At 60.4% G+C, this 21,330-nt stretch overlaps 4 protein-coding genes across 4 annotated transcripts; 1 reads left to right on the top strand and 3 right to left on the bottom strand.

Annotated features, from left to right (window-relative positions):
- Positions 1-268: 268 nt before the first annotated feature.
- On the bottom strand, positions 269-1,550 carry BKCO1_580007 (uncharacterized protein; the record flags this gene model as incomplete). Its single annotated transcript, XM_020277587.1, has 2 exons — positions 269-1,131; positions 1,448-1,550. The coding sequence occupies 2 exons, from the start codon at positions 1,548-1,550 to the stop codon at positions 269-271; spliced, it is 966 nt and encodes a 321-aa protein (XP_020126876.1).
- A 3,999-nt stretch (positions 1,551-5,549) lies between these two features.
- Positions 5,550-6,808, bottom strand: BKCO1_580006 (guanine nucleotide-binding protein subunit alpha; the record flags this gene model as incomplete). Its single annotated transcript, XM_020277576.1, has 4 exons — positions 5,550-5,593; positions 5,647-6,203; positions 6,293-6,635; positions 6,691-6,808. 4 exons carry the CDS (start codon positions 6,806-6,808, stop codon positions 5,550-5,552), a joined length of 1,062 nt encoding a protein of 353 aa, XP_020126873.1.
- Positions 6,809-12,182: 5,374 nt separating this feature from the next.
- On the bottom strand, positions 12,183-15,149 carry BKCO1_580005 (pheromone-regulated membrane protein; the record flags this gene model as incomplete). Its single annotated transcript, XM_020277565.1, has 1 exon — positions 12,183-15,149. The coding sequence occupies one exon, from the start codon at positions 15,147-15,149 to the stop codon at positions 12,183-12,185; it is 2,967 nt and encodes a 988-aa protein (XP_020126872.1).
- A 2,606-nt stretch (positions 15,150-17,755) lies between these two features.
- On the top strand, positions 17,756-20,932 carry BKCO1_580004 (uncharacterized protein; the record flags this gene model as incomplete). Its single annotated transcript, XM_020277554.1, has 1 exon — positions 17,756-20,932. One exon carries the CDS (start codon positions 17,756-17,758, stop codon positions 20,930-20,932), a length of 3,177 nt encoding a protein of 1,058 aa, XP_020126868.1.
- Positions 20,933-21,330: the final 398 nt, after the last annotated feature.

The raw sequence follows: 21,330 nt of genomic DNA, 5'->3' as shown, positions 1-21,330 counted from the left end.
ACATATGCTATGCACAACCCAAAAATAACGCTGACCCCCCGGTTTCAGAGCAAAATAGGTATCACCAACGCCGCCCTGTTTTCCCCAACCAGACACCAACACCTGTGGGGCCAATCGCGCCCTTTGTAAGACCGATCGCGCCCATTCCTCGCAACGAGCAACAAAGTTCGCCCCCACCGCCACCGCGTCTGAGCCACCGCCAATGCTTGCTTACCGTGTCCCTCGTTTACCGTCTGTGGAATCCTGGAAACAGGGAAAAAGAAATCGCTCACGCCATCACGGCAGTATCGGGATTGGCGGACGTCTGCTCGGTGAAGTGCTCGGGCCAGATGAACATCTTCTCGTCGTTGGGGGTCGCGGCCACCAGTGATCTCGGCACCGCCGCCTTGCTGGAAACTCTCCTCCACATGTTCGCACGCGGGTTGAAAGTTGCAGGTAGGCCTTCGCCACGAGTCTTCTCCTCGTCGATGTGTGCAACGCGGATCACCTCGCGCTGGATGTCCGCGAAAGAGTCGAATGGCGTGTAGGTGATGTTGTGCTCTTGGCAGTACTCCTCCAACCGAAGGCCTCGCCGGGCAAACAAAACGTCGGCCTCTCGGGCGGCTGGAAGGTCGCTGACTCCGTCTCCGATGAAGATGATGAGCGGGATCGTCCCGTCCTCACTCTCCAGCGCCGCACCCTCGCGGTACGTCTGGATCGACTTGGCCTTGTCGTGGCCCAGTTCGCAGTCGTGGCGCCACACCGGCTGCCACCGTCCCTCGGCCGAGATGGTCGCGTCATTGGCGACAATTTCGATGTTCGATGCGGCCTCCTCGCCAATAAAGTGGTCCAGCGCCCGCTTGAGCACCGGCTTCAGCCCGGCCGAGATGATGTTGAAGGGGATGTTGTTGTTCAAGCAGAAATCGTGGAACGCCTTGAAGTCCTTGTCGATGTCCAGAGCGCCCTTCATAAGCTCGAAACCGTCGTCGAAAGGCACGGTGAGACTTCCCCACATCTCTTCCGACACATCACGGAAACTCCTCTCGCCAGAAGTGATTTGCTTGTCCAACAACTCGCGCCTCTCCGAGCCGCAGCCAAAGTTGTTAAAGAGAATGTGACCGGTGTCTTGCATGAAAATGGTGCCATCGAAGTCTTGAGAAAAACATGTTAGCAGTGATTCTCCATGCAGCTGTATAGACACCCCCAGGAGCTGTGGTAGTGACCAAGCATGATATTTTGAAGATATGCAAAAGGCAGCACACCGATTTGCCCCATACCAGTGGCATGTCAAAAGGCCATATGCAGATTGCCAGAGCCATACTGTCCGTATAACCATGCGACAGTTGACGTTGGATCAACGTGCCATGGTTGACTCAGTGGCTTGCGGGGAAATCTGGGTTGTCCTGACATCTGCATCTCATGGGGCCGGAATAGGAAAAGGATCGACAGGGACACGGCGACAACTTACCAGAAAAGCAAATGATCTTCCTCTTCGTACCGATGGACGCGGTCGGGACTGGCGTGTGAGTCTTCTTTTCTTGCAGCAGCGTCTGAGCAATCTCAGACGGCATCCTAGCAGGAGCACCGGGGCGCGACATTGTCGATGATGGTTGATGCGAGGAGTAGTCGTGTACCGGAGTGAAAATTCGACAAGTGGTTGAGACTGAGCACAGTGGGTAGGGGACGAAGGGCCAGAGAGTACTCGGGGAGCAGCTTGTTTTATAGTTCTTTGCATCGTGATCTTTCTAGGAGCTCCGCAATAAAAATGGGCCAGACGGGGAAGTTTACAATCGAGTTTGCCTCGGACCAAGCTACATCATAGATGCATCGTGATCTTGCCTCCCGGCCAGTGCGGCGACTTGACCGGTTATGACATATCTTACCGGCGTGCGTGCTACATCGTGAGGGACCAGCACCTGGGCCCAGACGCTTCCCGCCTCCCTCGGCTAGCATGTGCCTTTCTGCACGCCACGGAACTTATTGCTGGCGTGGCCATGGGTTGAAGAGGCCTGTCGGCCATATGTTTTAGGGACTCATCCTCCGCGTTTGCCCCGGACTCGACTTGGGCACAGACGCGCCTGGATTCAGCAGCAGGCAACGACGTCAGAGAAGGTGAATCCAGGTCCAAATCGTTCCCACATTGAGCAGTCTGTGGGCTCCGTCCATGTTGCTAGCGTGGAATCAGTATCTGCAATAGTGGGGCACTGCAGGCGGAGGAGGGGTAGCATGGCAGAAAAAAGCGGGTGGTGGTACATCGTCACAAGTCCGCCATGGCGTCTGGCCAGCGAACGAGGCGTGCGCGTGCCGAGAGGCTCGCTTGAATGATTGCACAGCCGCTGCAGAAGGGCGACCGCACGCTGGACGGCTGCGTGAATCTATTGGATCGCGATAAAAATCGGCGGACACAAGGGAGGACTAGAATCGGCAGTTGGCGCTACTCGAGGCAAGCGCGGCGGGCTGGCCGCCAAATCAGACACCGGGACTTTCGCCGTCCCTGTGTCGCTCACCGGTCTCGGCGCAGGCAAAGCAAAGTGTCTTTGCAGATGCAGGCGCGAGTCGCTGCCACTGCTGCCGTGTTGCTGGCGGCCGCTACGCAGAACCCGCTGGCGAGGACACACTTCCCCGTGCCGCGGGGTCAGTGATGTGGGATACCCACACTTTGAGTGGGTTTTCGTGCGGGTCAATCCCAGCCCCAGCGAGCATCATCATCGCCATCGGGTCTAGAACGACGAGAAACAGGAGGCAAAAAGAAGAATCCCACCCGGTTGGATCCGCACGGAGGCTCTGCGGTCTCTCTTTGAGCCTCCGGGTTCTAGGAGAATTTGACGTTACCTCGGCCTCCCTCTCGCTGAAAGGTAGCTCTGCGACCGACCGACTTGCGAGTCTTGCTCCGTGCTCCCTTGGGGGCTCTTCCTCTGGCAGAGATCCTTCCCGACAATCGCTGCGCGATGCACGCGCGTGCATGCTCACATGCCCACCGCTGGACTGGGGGCCGCAACGTCTCGACGATCAACGACAATGACAAAAGTCTGCGCCCTTGCCTCTCAACGTCACCGCCGTCGTCATGCACGCTCACGTGCCGGACCTGCGCCTTGTCTCCCAGCCTGCGTCTTTTCTCCCCGGCGAGCTGAGAGAGCCCGTCTCAGCCGTGTCGACGAAAGCACGCAGGAGCGCTGTGCTGCATCCGCAACGGGGCTTGGCGGTAACGGTTGCTGCGGATCTCCACATACGTCTACTGCGGCTGCTGGCTGCTGTGCAATCGTAATCAGCAGCCAGCCAGTAGCTCAACAAGTCAGTGCCGCCAGCCAGCCCACGCACCGTGCAGCAGTAGCGGTGCTCGAGGCCAGACGGCGTAGGAGGAAGCGGGCAGGAAGCGACGGTTGCGGTGCGCTTGCATGGACTCGGATTAGCTGGGCGGATGCGCACAAGCGGGATGGATGGGTTGTGGTGGGCGAGGGAAGAAGGAGCTGGACGTCACCGAGTCTGTTCGCCTAGGTACCTAGGTAGGACTGCAACATGGCGTCGCTGCAGAACGGGCAGCTGAAGCTTATCCCCGGACGTCGCCGTCAACATTCCCATCGCAAAGTAGCATCCCTATCCACGCTTCAACTGCCGTTTTGCAGCTTATGCCATGGTTCACTGCCAAGTCCGTCGGTTCTATAGCTCCGAGGCCTAGTCCAAAGTCGTGTCGTGCCCGCTCACCCACTTCCCCGTTCGGGGTAAGGCAAGGGGCCACCAGAAGAGTGTCAGGAATCCTACTTGTGTTCGGACAAGCGTAATAATCGCATACGGGGCGTCCGGGCTGTGTGGCCACCACCGCGAAACAGACGGGAGTGGGTGTGCGCGCAGGAAGCAAAAAAGAAAAGAAGGAAAGATACCAGCCAAGCCGCCCTGAGTCGTGCATGCAGACGGGATTATTATTGTTGCTCGACTTTTACAAACCCAGGAAACAAAAGCTTCTGGCAGCTCCCACCAGTCGCGCCACTGCTTGATGACAATCTCCCGGTTCCCGTCCGCGCAAACGAGCGCGCTGACTGGTCCGTTTCAACGGACCGAAACTTCGCGGTCGAGAGGGTCGGGGTGCGGTGTGGGAGGCGACTTTTGATTGCCAATTGCCAGCGCTAGAGTTTCAGGGCAGGGCAGGTTCCGTGCCGTCCATGACAACCCAGCATGGGGAAGCGGCACGGGAGACTTAGCATCAGCCGCCCAGCCATCAGAGGGCGCAGGTAAGCCTCTTGCCGTGAGCACTGTCGCAGAGCCAGCCATTATTGAATCTCGCCCAGCGCTGAGTTGCCGCTCGATGCCGGTGGCGATGCACAACGGGACAAGCATCTCCATGTGCGCTGCGAGTCGGTTTTTGTGGCGCGCCAGCGTGCTTGAGAGAGTGGCACGGACGGGGGAAGATCCAGCTGCTGCAGAGTTCGGGGCCAGAGCCGACGACGAATCGCCATCCAATGCGGGTCGCGTTGGCTGACCAATAATGATGGCCATGCGTCTTTGTAGAGAGACTCGCCGGCTGCAGCCAACCACCAGGCGCAGCTTCGATGACGACGCCTTGCCCGTCCATTGCCCGAAGCGGGCAGCGGCACCAGCGCTTCAGAAAACAGACTACAGCCCCATCGCCCGCAACTGGCCAGCAGCTGGCCTTGGCACTGGCGATGTTTCTTGCCGTCCAGGAAACATCGAACCGCCATCGTGCCAATGATACGAGAGCAGTGTGAGATGTGTTTCGGTCGCACTGGGAAGCTTGAACCTTATCGTCGGCAGCTGTTCATGGCCGTAGGCGAACGGCTGTGTTTCGGCCGAAGCTTTCCCAAACGCACCGTGCCGATACGTGATACCCCTATATGGCCCTTCGCTATAGCACCTTCATTAGATCCCAAAACACTCGAGGCGGCATCGCAGTTTGAAGCCATCACCGGCCAACGGCGGCGCCGAGCAGTCGAACGAAAGGCACGAGGCATCGTCACGGCGCAGTCACCTCACTCTGCCGTATAGTGGTATTATTTTCGAGATAATATCATGCATAAGCCAAGTCGCATCACTTTTGTCGCGACTACGTTGCCCAAACCTACGGAAACACAGAACATTAAAGGAAAAGGTGCGGCTCGCCAAGGAGGAAGGAGGACGGGTACGTGAATCCGTTGTACTGCCTCAGGCCGGATCTATCCTCCCTCGCGGGTAATGTAAGCGCAGAAAAGAAGTGTCGTCCTCGTGCATAAACCAGGACTGCAAAATAGTGGAAGTGACCAGGACAGAGGCGTGGCCTAATCCTCCGCTTTTAGGGTCCTCGTAGAAGATTGAGAAAACTGGTATCAACCGCCGCCGCCGCTGCTCCTGCCGTTAATAAAAAGAAAATCAAAAAAGGACACTCTGAAATGAAAGCGCGAAACAAAAGACAAGAAAGCCCAATCGCAAATGCCGTGTGGTAAAAGGCACCCACGAACTTTCAAACGCCGTATTTATGACATTTCTTTGCCCTGCTGGCAAGACGTATCCTCCGGGGTCTATGGTCTTGACGAATCGTCGGTTCCATATGCTCGGCCGGAGCCGTTCGGGTATCACGCTCCTCATATTAAACCGCACATACGGAGGTTCTCCTGAATGATGATGTCTGCGAAAAAGTCAGCGGCTGGATGCGACACGCACGGGAAAACCGGTACTGACCGTTGACGGCAGCCATGACGAATCTAATCTGCATGGTGTCCGTGGCGCATGTGAAATGCGTGTAAATCTGCTTGGTCTCGTGCTGGTTCAGCGACACGAACCGGTTGAGGATGTAGTCGCAGGCCGCAGCGTAGTCGGAACCACCCTCGTAGTCGGGGAAGTAGTTCTTCATGGGCGAAACGGGCAGCTTCTCCTTGAAACGATCGATCTTGTTCAAGAACAAGATGATGGACGTCTTGACGAACCATCTCGAGTTGCAGATGGAGTCGAAAAGCGTCAACGCCTCCTGCATACGGTTCACAGTCTCATCCTCGAAAAGCAGCTGGTCGTACTCGGAGATGGCGACCAGGAAGAGAATCGTGGTGACGTTCTCGAAGCAGTGGATCCACTTCTTACGTTCCGAACGCTGACCACCGACATCGAACATACGGTAGGTAAGATCGCCGATGATGAAGGTCGTCTCGGTGATACCGGTCGTCTTAACACGCGAGCGAAGGACATCCTGGTCGTTAGGAATGTAGTCGGGAGCAGCGATACGGTCGATGGAGTCGAAGTAGCTATAGGGGGGCTCGGGCGTCAGTAACCGTCCGACGGTGAGGTGCAACTTGCCGAAAGTCGCGATGCGAAATGAGAAAGATGGACTCACTATTTGGCCGAGTCGTTCAGCTGGTACTCGCGCGAGCGCTGGAAACAAGACTGCACGCCGGCATCCTTCCACAGGGTGGAGATGGCGTTGCCAACCTCCGGGGGCAGGCTGTCGCCCTCGATCTGCGCAGGCTGCATGAAGATGGTCTGGACGTGGTACTCGCAGCGCTGGTCGTCCAATGGCAGCTCCAGGGACTCCATGGCCTCGAGGATGACGCGCATGGACTGCACCGTGTTGGAGAAGATGATCTCCTTGAAGGACTCACGCTCGTCGCGCGAGTAGCCGCCCTCGTGGATGAGCTTCATCTGCTTGAGGATGGTCGACTTGCCGGATTCACCGGCACCTGGGAGATTCGTCAGCACCCGTCAATTGGTCCCATGGCGGGCTGCATCACTCACCCAGGAGCAGCATCTTGATCTCGTTGCGCTGCATCATCTTGTCTCGCTTGAGCTGGTTCTCAATCTCCTCGTTCCTCTGCTTCCCCTCCTTCTCTTCTGTGCTCATTCCGCAACCCATGTTGGCTGACGGTGCGCGGGTGGCTGGCGATCAAACTGGAAAAAGGATGCGATGGAATGAAATGCTTCCGTACAGAGGCCCGCAGAGGTACGGAAGAGCTGGCGGGACATGCAGGTTAGCACGGTCGACGGGGTTGTGGGTGTGGTTGTGGGTAAAGAGCGAGCGAGCGAGGACGCGCGTGGCGGCGACTCGACAAGCGTGAGGAGAAGGCGCGCGGCTCGGGAAGGGGCGACGGGGAGAAATAGACGGCGCGCTGGCGAGGCAGCAGAGGCAATTGAGACTCACCTGCTATTACAAGGAGATCGTGCGAGGTTCAATGAGAGAGTTGCACGACTCAACCGTCGATGTGGGCGTGGCGCTGTGGTGGAGGAGTAGGAGTGGGCGCGGGTCGAGCAGGAGGTTTGAGTTTCAGAGCGGTCGATCGTTGCCGAGGAGCTCAGGTGAAGGAGATGAACGGCAGGCGAGTCCGACTCGGCCGTCGGCGTGGGTAGGGAGCGAGCGGAAGAGAGGGTGCGGCTGGGGGGGCACGGGGGCGCGCTCGCAGGTCGAGTGCTGGCGCCAGTTATAATGCAGCTGGAGACGACAGAGGCCGCAGGCGCGCGATGGGGGAGACGCAGTGCAACACAAGGAAAAGGACGGATGGGGAGGTGGACGGCGGGCTCAAGAGAACTGCGCGGATGCTGACTACGACGCGGTTAAGGGGAGCCCCAGCGGCGAGGGCGTGCCGAATCGGGGCTAGCGGGCGCCGGGCGGCCAAGGAGACTTTGCGCCTGTCGAGGCTAAAGGCGAGCGATGGCGGATGTGGGTGGGCGAGATGTGCACAGCAAATCACCCAATTTCTCGGCCTGTGCTAACCCTCCGGCCTCACGCGATGGCACGCCGGCCTCAATTTGCGCGCCCGCCGCCGCCATGCCCAACCCGCAGCACGCCCGCGCGCAGGCCTCGCCGCCCGCCCGCTCCTCTCATCATCATGTCGCCCAGCCGCCTCCCGGTGCTGCGGCACTGCCTGTCGCAGGTTGCAGGTCGACGCGCCCCGCCGCCAGGTGCGTCTGCCATGCCAGTCGAGCCGGCGCCGCAGATCAGACGGCGCCCGCCGAATCAACGGACCCTGGCCCGCCGCGCTGCAGCAGCGTCGCACACCCTCGTCCTCATCCCCGACGGGCCAAGTATCACAGCTCCACGCCCTTCCAGAACGAGGCTAGAAATAGGGGCCCGCCCTGCGCGTCGCGGCCGCCTCGCTGGGGGCTGCCTGCGGTGTTGCACGCGGTCTCAGCGCGATACAAGAACACCCGCTCGCCCAAGCCCAAGCCCCCAGCAGCGCGCTCCCGTTGCCGACGCTGCGGGCTGAGGGCTGCGAAGCAACGATCGTCACGGCGCCGGCCTGCGGCGGCCGAATGCCCACATTCGTCGCCGGGCGCGTCCTAAAGCAGCCCTGTGATCTGCGCCATTTGCCAATGGGAGGGCTGTCGGCAGAAGCGCTGGTCGCTTGCGCGCGCCCGCACTGCGAGAGCCTCGTGGCATCAATTTCCACGACTCAGGATCTCCACACCCTCCAGATGCGAGCCGCGGCCTCTAGCCTGATCGCCCCTGTGCAGCATCGGATCTCCAGCGAGCCTCATCACCACCAGCGCCGCCAGCATGCCCATGTTCGCGATGCCTCAGGCCGGCTGAAAGCGGCCGCCTGCCGCTTGTCCTTGCAGATGCGTTCAGACTCGGCGCTGGATCGGGCCAACGCTGCAGCGACCTCGGTGGAGTTCACATTGTTCTGGAACCGTTCCTTGCATCTGGCGCGCTTGATCCGCAAGGGCGCGATATGCCACTGGCCAATGGCGCTCGCTCACGGCCAAACGCCTTCCAACCACCGCCAGCCCGCCTTACGCCACACCGGCCAGCTGGACCTGATGCTCGGCCGGCTGCGCTGCGGGATGCTCTCCTGCCACTGCTGCTGTGCAAGCACTGCGCCGATCCAACGTTCGTTGCTGTGCTCAGCCCCGGCACCGGCACGCCCTAGCCTGCCCAACAAGCATCAAGAAAATTGTCCGCACGAACGGCAAGCCGGCAGGGATGCCGATATGTCTATGCCATGTGGTCGTGAAACTGCCACCACCTGCTAGTCTCGCGAGCCGCCGTCTGCCTCTTCTTACTATCTGGGGAACGGCTGCTGTCAAATTTCGATGCTCGCCCACTATCTCCCAACATGGCATTGTCCGGGGAAACCGCCTGCGGTCATCTCACTTGCGAGGGAACGACCCACTTATGCTTCATGCGCTGTGCATTTCATGATTCATCTCCTGGTCTCGCCACGGCTGTTCGACTGCTCTCCTCGTGATTTCTGCGAGGGCAGAGGCAGCCTCAAGAGAAAGAAAGAGAAAAAAGCCCACATAGCCTGGACGCCTGGTCAGCTGGCATGACTGGCACAGGGTCCTGCCGAAATGGGACCGTGTATATGATCCAGCGGCAGCGCATCGCCCGTTCGTCCGAGTTCCCTTCTTTTCCAGCTCATCTCGTTGACGTTGAGCGCCACCACCTCTCTGTGCCTATCGGACTTTTTTTTTTTTTAACTTCGGGGGGGGGGGGAGGAAAAGATGATCTGCTCCGCCTAGCGCCTGTCCATTGCGCAACGCTGTCTCGGGTTTCACTCTGCCCCTTCTTCGCTTCGTCTCCACCCCAGCAACCCCTACTCTTTCTGGTCGACGCTCTGTTTACCCTGCTCCCCTCTCGGCCACGAGGGAAGGAGAGACAGGGTGGCGATTACGAGTAGGCTACGCAATCTACCCTTGTCTGTTTATACGGGGCAGTACGCTTGTAAACATTTAAGCCTTGTGCATTGGTGGGATTTGCTGGCAACAAAACCTCGGTACCTGGCGCTCCCCTTGTCCCTCACACCCTACTGCTGTTTACACAGTACACGCCAGCCCCTATGTACCTCGGTGTTAACGAGCGACCGTTGTCTCCGCGTGATCGGCGGTGGCTAACTCTCTGCCATGGAACAATGACGAGCCGCTCCAGGGAAAACCGCCGAATTAACGGAGGACGAACGGGCTTTGTGAGGTCTCATCTCCCCAGAAGCAGGGACGCAGAAGCATCAGCCCTACGGCGTACCAACAGTTGACAAAAAGTACTTGCGCGAGCGTGCGCTCATGCATCATTATGCGTTGACGATGAACGATCGGGATAGGGGCGCACGATTCCAAAAATGTAAAGGAGTGTGAGCACGGTGCTCTCGCTCTCTTGTTATCTTTTCTCCATCCACTTTGCCCTTCGCCCACTCCTCCACGACTAATCACTCGCCGTTAGCGTTGTGGGGCTAATCGGATTAGTAGAAGAGCTGACCTTTTTTCTTGTGCTTAGGGTCCATCAAGGGAGCTAGCGCAAGAGGCGGGTATTCCGGCAGTACTCTTCCGCGGGTACCTGGTCTTCGCTCCTTCGCGTCCCTGGTCCAGGCTTTCTCGATAGCGCGGCCTGTCTCATGGAGCGCGAACGGTACTTTCTGGATGATTTAGTAATAGAGACAGCACCGATGAAAGCAGCGCTCTTCCGCAAGGCCAGCCTAGCATCGTTTTTCTATGGTCCCTCCTGCGCGAAGGAAAGCGATGCCAGCATATGCGCACGCTGAGTCGACTTCAAGAACCCGTTGATCGTCGTTCGCTCGCCTGTTTGCCGAAAGTGGTTCTACGTCGGGAATGACTCTTTTGATGTCATGAACGGCCGTGCCCCGTGTTTGCGCGCGAGCTCGTCCTTTGTCCGTTGGCTCGCTTACAATCGAGACTGCGAGACAGGGAGGAGGACGAGAACTGGCCGGCACGCATGACATGAAGTCCCGTAAGGGAGAGTGTTTCATACTACCACCCTCTTCTCGGAAATGGCACCCTCGAACAAGCCTTCGCAATCCAGCCGACCAGCGAGCAGCGGATGAGGGGTTGGAAGCAGAGCCGGCTATTCCCAGCTAAAGGTACCGAGACCCTGAGCGGGGTCATCTAAGTAGATCCAACAAACACTTTCACAGGTTGCGAGGGACGTTGTCCGCAAGCGTTGCCGGCACTGCTGCTGCGATATCCTCTTCCGTGTTCTCTTTCCGAAAACCGTACCCGTACCTTACCGTACCTTACCGTTCCGTGACCGCAAGCACGGTCGTCGTCACGGACATCACGGACATAAAATGAAGAGAGCATGCACCAATCGCGGAAATAACTCCTCCCTGCAACAATCACGGACGTTACTCGCTCAACCCACACGCGTACACAAGACGCACATACACTCTCTGGTCACGAGGAACCCACGGAGTTGCATCGGAAGGATCTGCGGCGAGGTCCGGCGGTCAGAGAGTCTGTGTCAGCAATAGGTTCCGTGGACTTCAAACCTTGGATCTCACTCTTCACATCCTTCATTTCATCTTCGAAAGCGCAAGAGGCGAAATCGATGCCATTTTGAATGATCCCAACCAAAATCCAATGCTAAACCAAAGGAGAACTTGCCCCCTCATCCCTTCCAGATTTTTGAAGTTTCGTAAGAGATGGCATCAACCAAATAAAAAGGTGGAAAAGACAAGAGGAGGCAAATACGAACGCCTGCACGATGCGCCGAGAAAAAAAGGAAATCAGACAGCTCGACTGGAAAACAGGAGAAAACGACAAAACCTCAAGGAGATGCAATATCAGAGCAACGCTTCAACGCTGGCAGGCGGTTTGACAACAAGGAAAACAGAAAGTAATCCGGGGAGAGAGGAGGGTGCTTGACCAGAAGCAACAACCCAAAGGGAAGAAAGAGGCAACGTAAAACAGAAGAAGAAAAGTACATGACTTTTGGTCACCCCCCCCTCTATTGTTCCTCCCCAGTTGAGACAATAAAATGGAAATACAGGAGCCGGCGGATTTCAAAAACAACAAAGAAGAACGCTCGACTTGGACGCCCCTTCCCCACAACACTACTTTCATATCCCAAACCCTCCCCTTTTTTGAACACCAGTCTAGAATGCTTTCGTTTGATCTAATCTAATAATGAGCGCAGCCAAAAAGGTGAAGGAACGACGCTGTCTAAGTATGCAGGATGATCGGATTCGTTTTGCGGAGGATCAAAAGAAAGGCAAGCGGATGGTATCAAAGCAACGGAAACAGGACGATCTAAAAAGAACGACGCTTAACAAAAAAGAGAGACCGGACAAACGGACGCTCAGAGTCGTGACATGAGTTGGAGGAAAAAAAAAAAAAGAACTTGCAAAGAGACGGAGCAACGATGCGGATAAAGAAGAAGGAGATTTCATGCAAGGAGAAGGTTGAGGGCGTACATCGACCAGCGATGACGGCGGTGTTGGTGATGAGGATGATAAAGGTAGGTGCATTCACAGCCCCGTATGACCTCTTTTCAAGTTACCGGTTTAGAAGCTGAACAGACCGCTCCTCTTCTTGCCGAACGGATAGATGACCAGCGCACTGAGGAACAGACCGACAGTAATACCGATAGCGACCTGGATGACCGAGTAGCCGACAGAGAAGGCGGCGCTGTTGACGGTGCCGTCAGCCTGCAGCGTCGTGGTGCTGCCCGTGTTGTTGTGGACGATCTGGTCGGCGGAGGTGATGCCCGAGATGAGCGAGCCGGACACAGCCAGCCCGGACGGGACCTGCACGAAGATTGCGGGCAGCATGGCGGCGGCGGCGACACCGTAGCCGACCTTGCGCGCGCGGGGCGTGTAGATCTCCGAGGCGCTGGACGACGACGGTGGCAGAATGTCCTCGGCGACCTTGTACGACTTGCGCAGGTCCTCCTTCCTGCCGGTGACCTTGCGGCGCAGGGCGCGGTAGCGCGGACGCACGTGGTTCTCGTAAATGTCGAGGAAGAGGTTGTCGGCCTTGGTGCCGAGGCGAGAGTACAGGTTCGCCATGGCGCCGATGGCCAGCGCACCCAGCGTACTGCTGATCTGCGTGTTGCCCTGGAAGCGCATGCTGCTGAACTTGGTCACGACGTAGCCGGCGAAGGAGATGGTGACCATGACGGGCATCTGCTTCCACTTGGCCTGGTTGATGATGCACAGGCAGATGGTGAAGGCGGGCACGAAGAAGAAGGTGTAGTTGGTCGGCATGGTGTTGGTGCACTGGTGCGACGACGTTGCGCCCTTGTCCATGACGCCGAAGAGGACAATGCCAATGGTCATGCCGAAGCCCAGGAAGAGCGAGTAGATGATGGCGTAGACCATGCGGACGGAGCCGGCAACCAGATGTTTGGACTGCAATTCTGACGATGCGCATAGGACAATGTAACCGGGCAGAATCAGCGCGATGCTACTTTGAGCCAGGGCGGAGAAGCAGAAGAGTTCACCGCCTCGGATCGAACCGAACGCGCGGGCAAGGAAGGATGTCAGGACGGCAGCGCTGATCTCGAAGACATTGTTGAAGAGCGTGGACGATGGTGCGGCGATCTGTTGCAGGAAGCCGACCAGGCATCCCAGGAGGAAACAGACGGGAAGGTCGATCAATCTGGCCTCGAACGCGAAGGGGCCAACGGATGCAGACGCGAGGCCGTACATCAGCACCAGGAACCAGGGGTTGAACTTCTGCGGCCGTTTCATGATCTCCTCGAGGCATTGAGTCGCCTCCTCGACGCCGATCCGGTCGTGCACGACGTCCTTGTAGCAGGCATGCGTGTCGCGTAGCTTGCCCAAGTCGACGCCCTGGGTCTCACGCACGAGCTTGACCTCGGTCGTGTGGGTGGACGAGTCGTCGAAGGAGATGATCATGCAGCCCGGGATGTACAGGAACTGGCTCTCGATCTCGAGAATGCGGGCAGACATCTTCATGCACTCCTCCAGGCGGTGCGTCGGGGCACCGTACTTCATCAGCGCCCGGCACAGCTTCATCAGGTACCGCTGGCGCGCCATGACCTCGGAGATGTGCACGGTGATGCGGATCTCGTCCTCCAGGCGCGGCTTGCTCAGCCGCTGCATGGCGGAGGTGATGGCACCGCCGCTGCGTGTCCTCTTGCCCATGCCAGGCCGCGATTGGCGCCTCACCTTATCGGCAACGTCATGCTCGAAGTCGAGAGACGCGCCCGGAGAAGCGAGCATGGAGGACGAGCCGACGAGCTGTGCCAAAGAGGTTTGCGACTGCTGCCCATGCTGGCTGCGGGCGTACCAATGTCTCCTCTGGCCCGGGGTCACGGGAGTGTTGGTGCCAGAGGTCGGTGGAGACTGTTGGGGCGTCGCGATGGCAGGCGTCACGCCGCCGGGCGTGTTCATCCCGCTACCCAGCGTCGTGTTGCTGTTGGTGCGAGAATGCGACCATTGGGCACCCTGCATGCCACCCTGGAAGCCACCCTGCGTGCCGTAGAGGTTGAGCAGAGCGCCGAAGATGCCGCCACGGTACCTGGGCGGCGGAGCGACGTAGTCATCGAAAGCACGCTCCATGGTTGGGGTGGTGGGTCTCGAGATGAATGGGGGAGGCTCGGCGTGGAGCGAGGCCTTTTGGTACTGGCTTTTCCGGGTGTGGTTCTTCACTAGCTTCTTCGCCTCATCCAGCGTGCTTTCCCGAGCCTTCCTCTTTTCCGATACTGACAACGGCTCAGGCTCCTCCTCGTCCTGGGAGACGACATCCTCGAGCAAGGCGCTCTTGCGGGGGGCCCGGTCCCTGGCGAGGCCAGCTGCCAGGGTCTTTGGTCTCGAGGGGCCGGCCTCGACGGCCTTTTCACCCCTTCCTCCATCGAACGAATTCCTCCTCGACGACGGCGCCGAGGCACTGCCTACACTCTTGGCCAACCTGTTGGCGCGCTCCAGGGCTTCGTTTCTCGATCTCTTCGCGGGCGTGTCTTCGTCATCCGACTCGGTGTTGTTGGAGGAGAAGGGGTTGCTCAGGCCCATCGATGGAGTCTTCCGGATGGCGGGCTTGGGCTTGGCGGGCATGGGCTGCCCGAAGGCCTTGTGCACAGCTTTGACGAGCTCGTCAGGAGCTGGAGGAGCGCTCTGGCGGGTGGGGGTAGGCGAGAGGTAGCCCTCCCCTAAGGGGGTGGTGGCGCCGGAGGTCGGGTTGGAGGGGAGGGCGCCGTAGGTGGAGAAGGGACGCGGCTGGAGGTGCAGGTTGGCGGTGTCGGCCGCGTTGGGCGAGTCGTCGCCGGAAGAGGGCGCGGAGGTGAAGCCGACTCGCTTGCCCTTGGGCTTGGTATCGCTGGAATTGGTCATGATGGGGTCGCTGGGGGAGTTTGTGCCGTCGGTGACGATTTGCGGGACGGTTGGTCTTCTGGTGCCATCATCCTGGTGGTCACTGCCGTGGTTTGGTCCGTCCTGGGAGTTAGAGGCCATCTCCGCAAAAAGGTGCCAGTCTTCGGCGGAGGCGTGGAGGTCCCATTGGGGGTTCATATGTGCGGAGTGGGTACGGAGAAGCTATGACGTTCCCGCTCACGCCGCAACAAAGAGACCTGCTGATGCGAGGGAAGAGGGTCGGATCTACGCTCTGGACCACTCGACTCGGCGGTGTATGGGTCCGGCTGTACGTGGAGAGTGGGAACCGCACAGGACAAAGGGTGCTGGCGAGATTCGAGGTGCAGTTGGGCCTCAACAGAGGGCGGTTTTTTTTCAGCCCGGAACGGGGGGGCAAGTCTCACAATGCGTGTGGGTGTATTGAGGAGTGCTTGACGAGAGGGCAATTTCAACGGAGCGAACGTGCTTTGCGCGCGTGCGGGCGGCGGGATCGACTGGGCATACGGGCGGTGTTGGAGGTGGCACGGGAGTGGTGATCAGGGCGGGTCCTTAAAGCAGGATGGTACAACACCAGGAGACACGGGCTCGCACTTCTTTCCCTGGCGGTGGACTCGTCAGCCGTCGCCGTCGCTATCGCAGCCGCAGGGAGACTGGGTCTAGCGGGGATGGCCGTCTCGGCGCCAGCGGATGCGGTCGCAGGCTTGTCGGGGTTTGGCAGACCCACAAAACCTACATTTTTCACGAGGAGTCAAATCGAGCCTGTTATTTTTATCTGGGTCACTCTGGTCGCCGCTGGCCCTGCGGCTCTCCGGGCCTCTCTCCACCGGCTGGCGGGAGCGGAGCACGGCTCCCATGGGTGCACGTCGCCAGCGGCGGACGCGTGTAGGCCGACCATCACCATCACGGTGCTGCGACTCCTGCATCTCCTGCCCGCCCTGCCCGCCCTGCCCGCCCTGTCCGCAACTCCTGCTGGCGGCGACTCCTGCACCGCCTGCGGCTCTGCCCTCCCGCGGGCGCCACGCCGATTCTTGCGCTTCCCGGCGTCGCCAGCGGCGGTACTCTCGGGGCGCGGGCTCGGGAGGGCCAGCTGGACAGCGGCGGCATGGCTGGCAGTGGCCGTCGTTGGATCCGGCCGGCGTGAGAATGGGGCCGTATCTCCTGCTGCCACTCAGATCGTGGCCCGTGGGCGGTATGGCTAGCTAGCGGATAGCAATTCGTGTCGCATAGCATGTGAATGATCTGCCGCTACGTGCTTCGAGAACGCTCTGCAGCCCGCGCCGCTTATCAGCGCGCGATGCGCCAGAGCGCAGAGGCGCCACGCCACCGCGCGCCCCTCTTGAGATTTCGAAAATTTTCTGCGCAGCCCGGGCGCCGGAGCGCGGCGGAGATGATGATGATGGGACGGCGGGCGAGGAGGTGAGAGGGTTGCTCGCCGTTGGCGCTGCGCGCGCCGCCGTGGTTGGCGACGACCCGGCGACGACCCTGAGAGCAGCGCCCCGTGCCTGGCTCTGCATGGCCAGTCAAACAAGCAGGCGCGGTGGCGTGCAGGCGACGCCAGGCCCCTTGATTCGCCAGCCGAGCGGCGTCTCCCTGCAAGTGCGCTGCACGCCATCGACGGCGCTGGGCCGGCGGCCTGCGGCTTGCCGTTCCCGGCGTGCCCGTAAAGCCCGGCCAGCGGCTGCCGCGAGCTTGGCTTGATTCATCAGACACACGCCAACAAGCCACGGAGGCTAAGTTAACGGTGCGCGCGCGGCGAGCGCTGCGAGCGCGGCGGGCGCGGCGAGCCAGCAGGTAAGCCGAGCGAGCACGCACGCAAGCAGGCCAGCAGTGGCAGGATGGCGACAGGAGGACGATCTCGTTTCAGCATCACCTCACAGCCTCCATGGGAAAAAGTGGCGCTGCGCGGGAGCGCTACCCAGCCCACGAGGGCGGATAGCCTTCCGGCGCCGGGCTCTCCCTGCTGCCAGCTGTGGTGTTGAGCAGGCCTGAGGCTTAGACGCACGCATCAGCGGTGGACGGCGGTGGACGGCCCCTGTGACCGGTGTGCGCCCGGGATCGAGCCCCGCGCACCTGCGACGTCACCTCGATCGCGGTGCCAGCGCGGTGACAGCGGACGACCGGTTTCAGGGCGCGCGACGGCAGACGGGTGGTTGTGGGCTGGCGGCTGCTTTTCTGCACAGCGCGTAAGCGCCGCCTGTCCGCTGGTCCGCCGAGCGCTTCCGTTTGGGGCCTGGTCTGCCCGCCGAACTGCCCGCCCAGCGCTTAACCGCAGCTCTCTCGACCACCCACAACACACACGTCGACGCTGCGAGCCGGCGAGCCAACGAGCGCCCGCCGTGCTGCTTCGAGGCGCCTCGCTGCAGTCGCCCTGGCTTGCTATGTGCAGCCTGCGCCCTATGGCAGCGCTGCGGCGCCTGCAGCACAATAGCCGTCCGTTGCTGGGCGCTTGCTGGTGACGCGACCGAGTACATATCAACAAACCTTTCGCTCAGCCGTACCCGCCATGCATGCTCTTTGACACGACTCCTGTCTGATCGTTTTTTCCCGTTTTTTCTCTTTTCTGGGTCCTTTTTCAGTTTGTCTCTTTTCCGCATAGTCCCACTATCCAGCCGTTGACCGGTTGCTAATAATCCCGCCCGACTACGTACGCTCATTCAGCTCAATGCCTTAATTGCTCCACTAGGCCTCTTTCAGGTGTGTCCAACAGCCTGCCTCCGCGGCCCAAGCCGCCCGTGTTGACATGGCATGCCTAGTTCTGTAGAAATATGTTTCCCGCTTTGCATAAAAAGTTTATCATCTTCACCCCATCACTTGCGTCAGCATTCCCGCAACCCACCTCAACACTTGGCTCGACCGCCTCGTCAGCGACCCAGACTTCGGCCGCGCTGTCGCTGCCGGCCAGCCTGCAGGCTCTCGTTCCGCAATGCGCATGGGGCTGCTTCCAGTCCGTCTTGTTCGACGAGTGGCCTCTTGGTTGTGCGAGTTCAGGTGACCTGGGCTGTCTGTGCTCCCAGTATAGCACCACCGGGCTCACGCTGGGGGAGGCGGCTTATGGCTGCGCCTTCACCTCGTGTGCGTCATCCGTCTCCGGCCTTGCATCGACGTACGGCATATGCTCTGGCCAGGACGGGGCCGTGGCCGCCACCCACAGCACGTTGACGTTCACGGCTCACACCACGAGCACCGCCGACACCACTGCATCGGCCGCATCATCGACTCCGCTCAGCTCCACTTCCCTCACGAATACGACGACCGCTCGGAACTCATCGGCCGCATCGACCTCGTCGACCTCGTCGACCTCATCGACCTCGTCGTCGCGCACTAGTAGCTCTCGAACGACGCTGGACACCTCTGCGTCGGCCGCGTCGACGACCTCCGCAGCCGCGTCATCCACCACCCCCCAGTCCTCGGCTTCTTCCTCGGCCTCGGCCTCAGCCTCTGCGGCCGCAGCAGCGTCGTCGGGCAATGGCAGTGGGCTGAGCACCCCCCAGGTCATCGGCATCTCCGTGGCCAGTGTGTCGGCAGTTGTCTTGGCAGCGGGCGTCCTGTTCTTGCTCGCTTGCCTACGCAAGCGGGACAGAAAGAAGGGGGAGGAAGCGAACGAGAAGCAGGGAAGGTCCAAGTTTGCGCTGACGCCGCCCTCGCACGACGATGTTGTCATGTCGCCGTCCGCCCTGGCGCAGTTCCCGTCCCCTCCGCGCAACCGCAGAGATCCGCGCAATGGGGCAGGCGTTGGCACTGGGGGAACGACCATCCCCCAGGTGCGAATCGTCGATCCGTCGCCGCCGCGGCACCAGCGGGCCCCTACGCCGCTGGAGAACATCGGGCTGGCCATCACCGAAGACTCGCCCGTGGCATCTCCTGCGAGCTTCTCGAGCAGCAGAACCGTATCCCAGCTCCTGCCAGACAAACCGGAGCCGGTGCATCCCCGCAAGCCCGAGGCTGTGCCCAAGTCGCCGGTGCCCACTTCGGCGCCTTTCATCGAGAAGAGAAAGAAGCCGTCCCAGAGGGACAGCGGGATGAGTCAGGGGACCCTGTTTGAGGAGGACACGGCGGTGCGCAAGCCCATGTATCCGGTACGAGCTGTGCAGGTTCCCCCGCGCCAAGACGCCCCGGCCAAGCTCCCGCCCGTCAGACCGTACAGGCCTCCGCCGAGCGGCGCCCCGGATTCGTCGTTGTCTGTTGCGATCCCGCCCCAGGAACGGCAATATCCTCGCCAGCCGACGCCCTCCCCTCCGCCGATCCCGTCTCCGTTGAGGATCGGAGCCGCGAGACCGCCCAATGTAGCGAAGCCGCCGCTGCCGCTGTACCAGCTGCCGGCGACGCTGCCCGCGATGCCTCCGCCAGGTCCACACAGCAGCAGCGCTTCGAGCGGCAGCACCAAGTTCACCGGTACCAACTCCACCGCCAGCTCATCCTACATCCCGGCCTACTACACCAGCCCGCCGACCAGCATCATGCAAACGCCGCCCGAGAGCTACGGGCACGCAACGAGCGATGCCGGCGGCTTCAGCGGGCCGCAGCGGCCTCTAGACGCTGCCACTCCTCCCGCCGTCCTCGGCCACTCCTCGTCCTCGTCACGCCCGTCTCCACAACGGCAAGCTCAGACCAACCCAATGGCCCCACCGCCCACGCAAACGCACACGCACCAGATGCCTGTTTCCTCTGCTGTTGCCCCGAGCCGGGTGATGCCGCCCCAGCCGGCACTCGCCCATCTCTCCGGAGAAACGACTGGCCAGCAGGCTTCGGCGCCGCTGCAGGGCTCGCATGCGAACCCATCAGCCCTGCGTCAACCTTCCCCACCTCAACCACCTATCGGCCAATCCGTCCCTGCTGCAGCCGCTGTCAGTCGTCATAATCAACAGCAGGAACAAGATCATCACCATCGTCGAGCATCACCGCCGTTCTCCACACCCGCCAATCAGCGCAGCGGCCCGCCTCCGTCATCGACGCCGTTGTCGTCGTCGACCCGGCAACCTGCTGCTGCTGCTGCTGCTGCGACCCAGCAGGGCGGCCAATACCGGCCGTACAAGCCTTGTTACGCCAGGCCCCCACTCCCGCCCCAACCCCAGAGTCCGCCTCGTCAAGCACCCCGCCAAACAGCACGTCCGCCGCTTGTCCATGGACGGCCCCAGCGCTCCACGTCGAGTGCGTCGATGACGTCTTTCGAGAGCGCATCGCTGCCAGGCGACCCGAGCCCTCCGACCGAGGACGACGACGATGCGGCCAAGCAGCTCGGCGCGGTGCTAGCACCGGCAGCAGCTGACAGCCACCACCGTCGTCATCCTCACGCCGTCGTCGCGGCACCGTCGTCATCGACGCTGCGGGTGAAGACCACACCGCCTCAGCAGCACGGTGACGACGCCAACAGCGTCGACGACAGGAGCCCCATCTCGGACATCAAGTACCCCAAGGTGCCTCGCGCCAGCAACCAGGCCGTCCCGAGGACGAGTCCGGCCGGGTCGCACCGAACGGGGACGCCCAGTCCGCGCGTGCAGCAGCAGCAGCAGCAGCATGATGCTGGTGGTGATGGCAGTGCCGGCTCGCCCAAGGGCGGGCTGCAGGCGCGTCGCCGCGGCGAGGGAAACGGGTTGCTGATTATCGACAGCGGGGCGCCCAACGGCTCGCCCGGGAACAGTCGTCGCACCACTCCGACGAAGAAGACGACAGTCGGCGGCAGGAGCCCGCACACGCCGCAGGGACAGATTATCAAAGACGATGGCGATCATCAGCATGATCCTGACCAAGCGCGGAAGAGCAGCGCGGCCTTGCCCAACCCCCAACAGCAGCATGCGAACTGGCCCAGCTCCCATGAAGGCGGCGGCCAGGGCGATGTCGCGATCAAGACGCCCATGTGGGCGCCGAGGCTGACGCCGACGAGGCGTGGGGATGACCTGTACCTTGCTGTGGCCTATGCGAGCAAGGAGGGCATCTCGGGATGAGTAATGGTATAGACGCGAGTAAGTGAATCATGAGATGAAAGATGAGAAAGTCGGGAAACTGTTTCTTTGCTGTAGATCTGAGTCTTTTTTTTTCACTTTTGTTCATCTGCATCAGCATCAGCATCAGCATACGATATATAGCATGGCGACGGCGTTGTTCTTTAGTTTGCTTTTGGGTCGACACGCTTAATCTCTTTCCTGTCTTCCTCTCCTCCTGGTTGGCCATTTTGGCTTCCCGACCTCTCGTCATCATCATTCTCCTTTCCGACGTCGGTACGATGGACGTGCGGTCACTCTTGTACGAGTATGAAGAGTCTGGAAACGTTTCCACGATCCTTTCTTTTTGTTTCTCTTCATTTCTGCTGTCGCTCACTCTTCAACTCCGACCAAATGTTTTT

The sequence above is a fragment of the Diplodia corticola genome, assembly GCF_001883845.1.
Source record: "Diplodia corticola strain CBS 112549 chromosome Unknown scaffold58, whole genome shotgun sequence".
Lineage (NCBI taxonomy): Eukaryota > Fungi > Ascomycota > Dothideomycetes > Botryosphaeriales > Botryosphaeriaceae > Diplodia > Diplodia corticola.
Note: the sequence above shows the minus strand (reverse complement) of the source record. Positions and strands in the feature narration are given on the sequence as shown.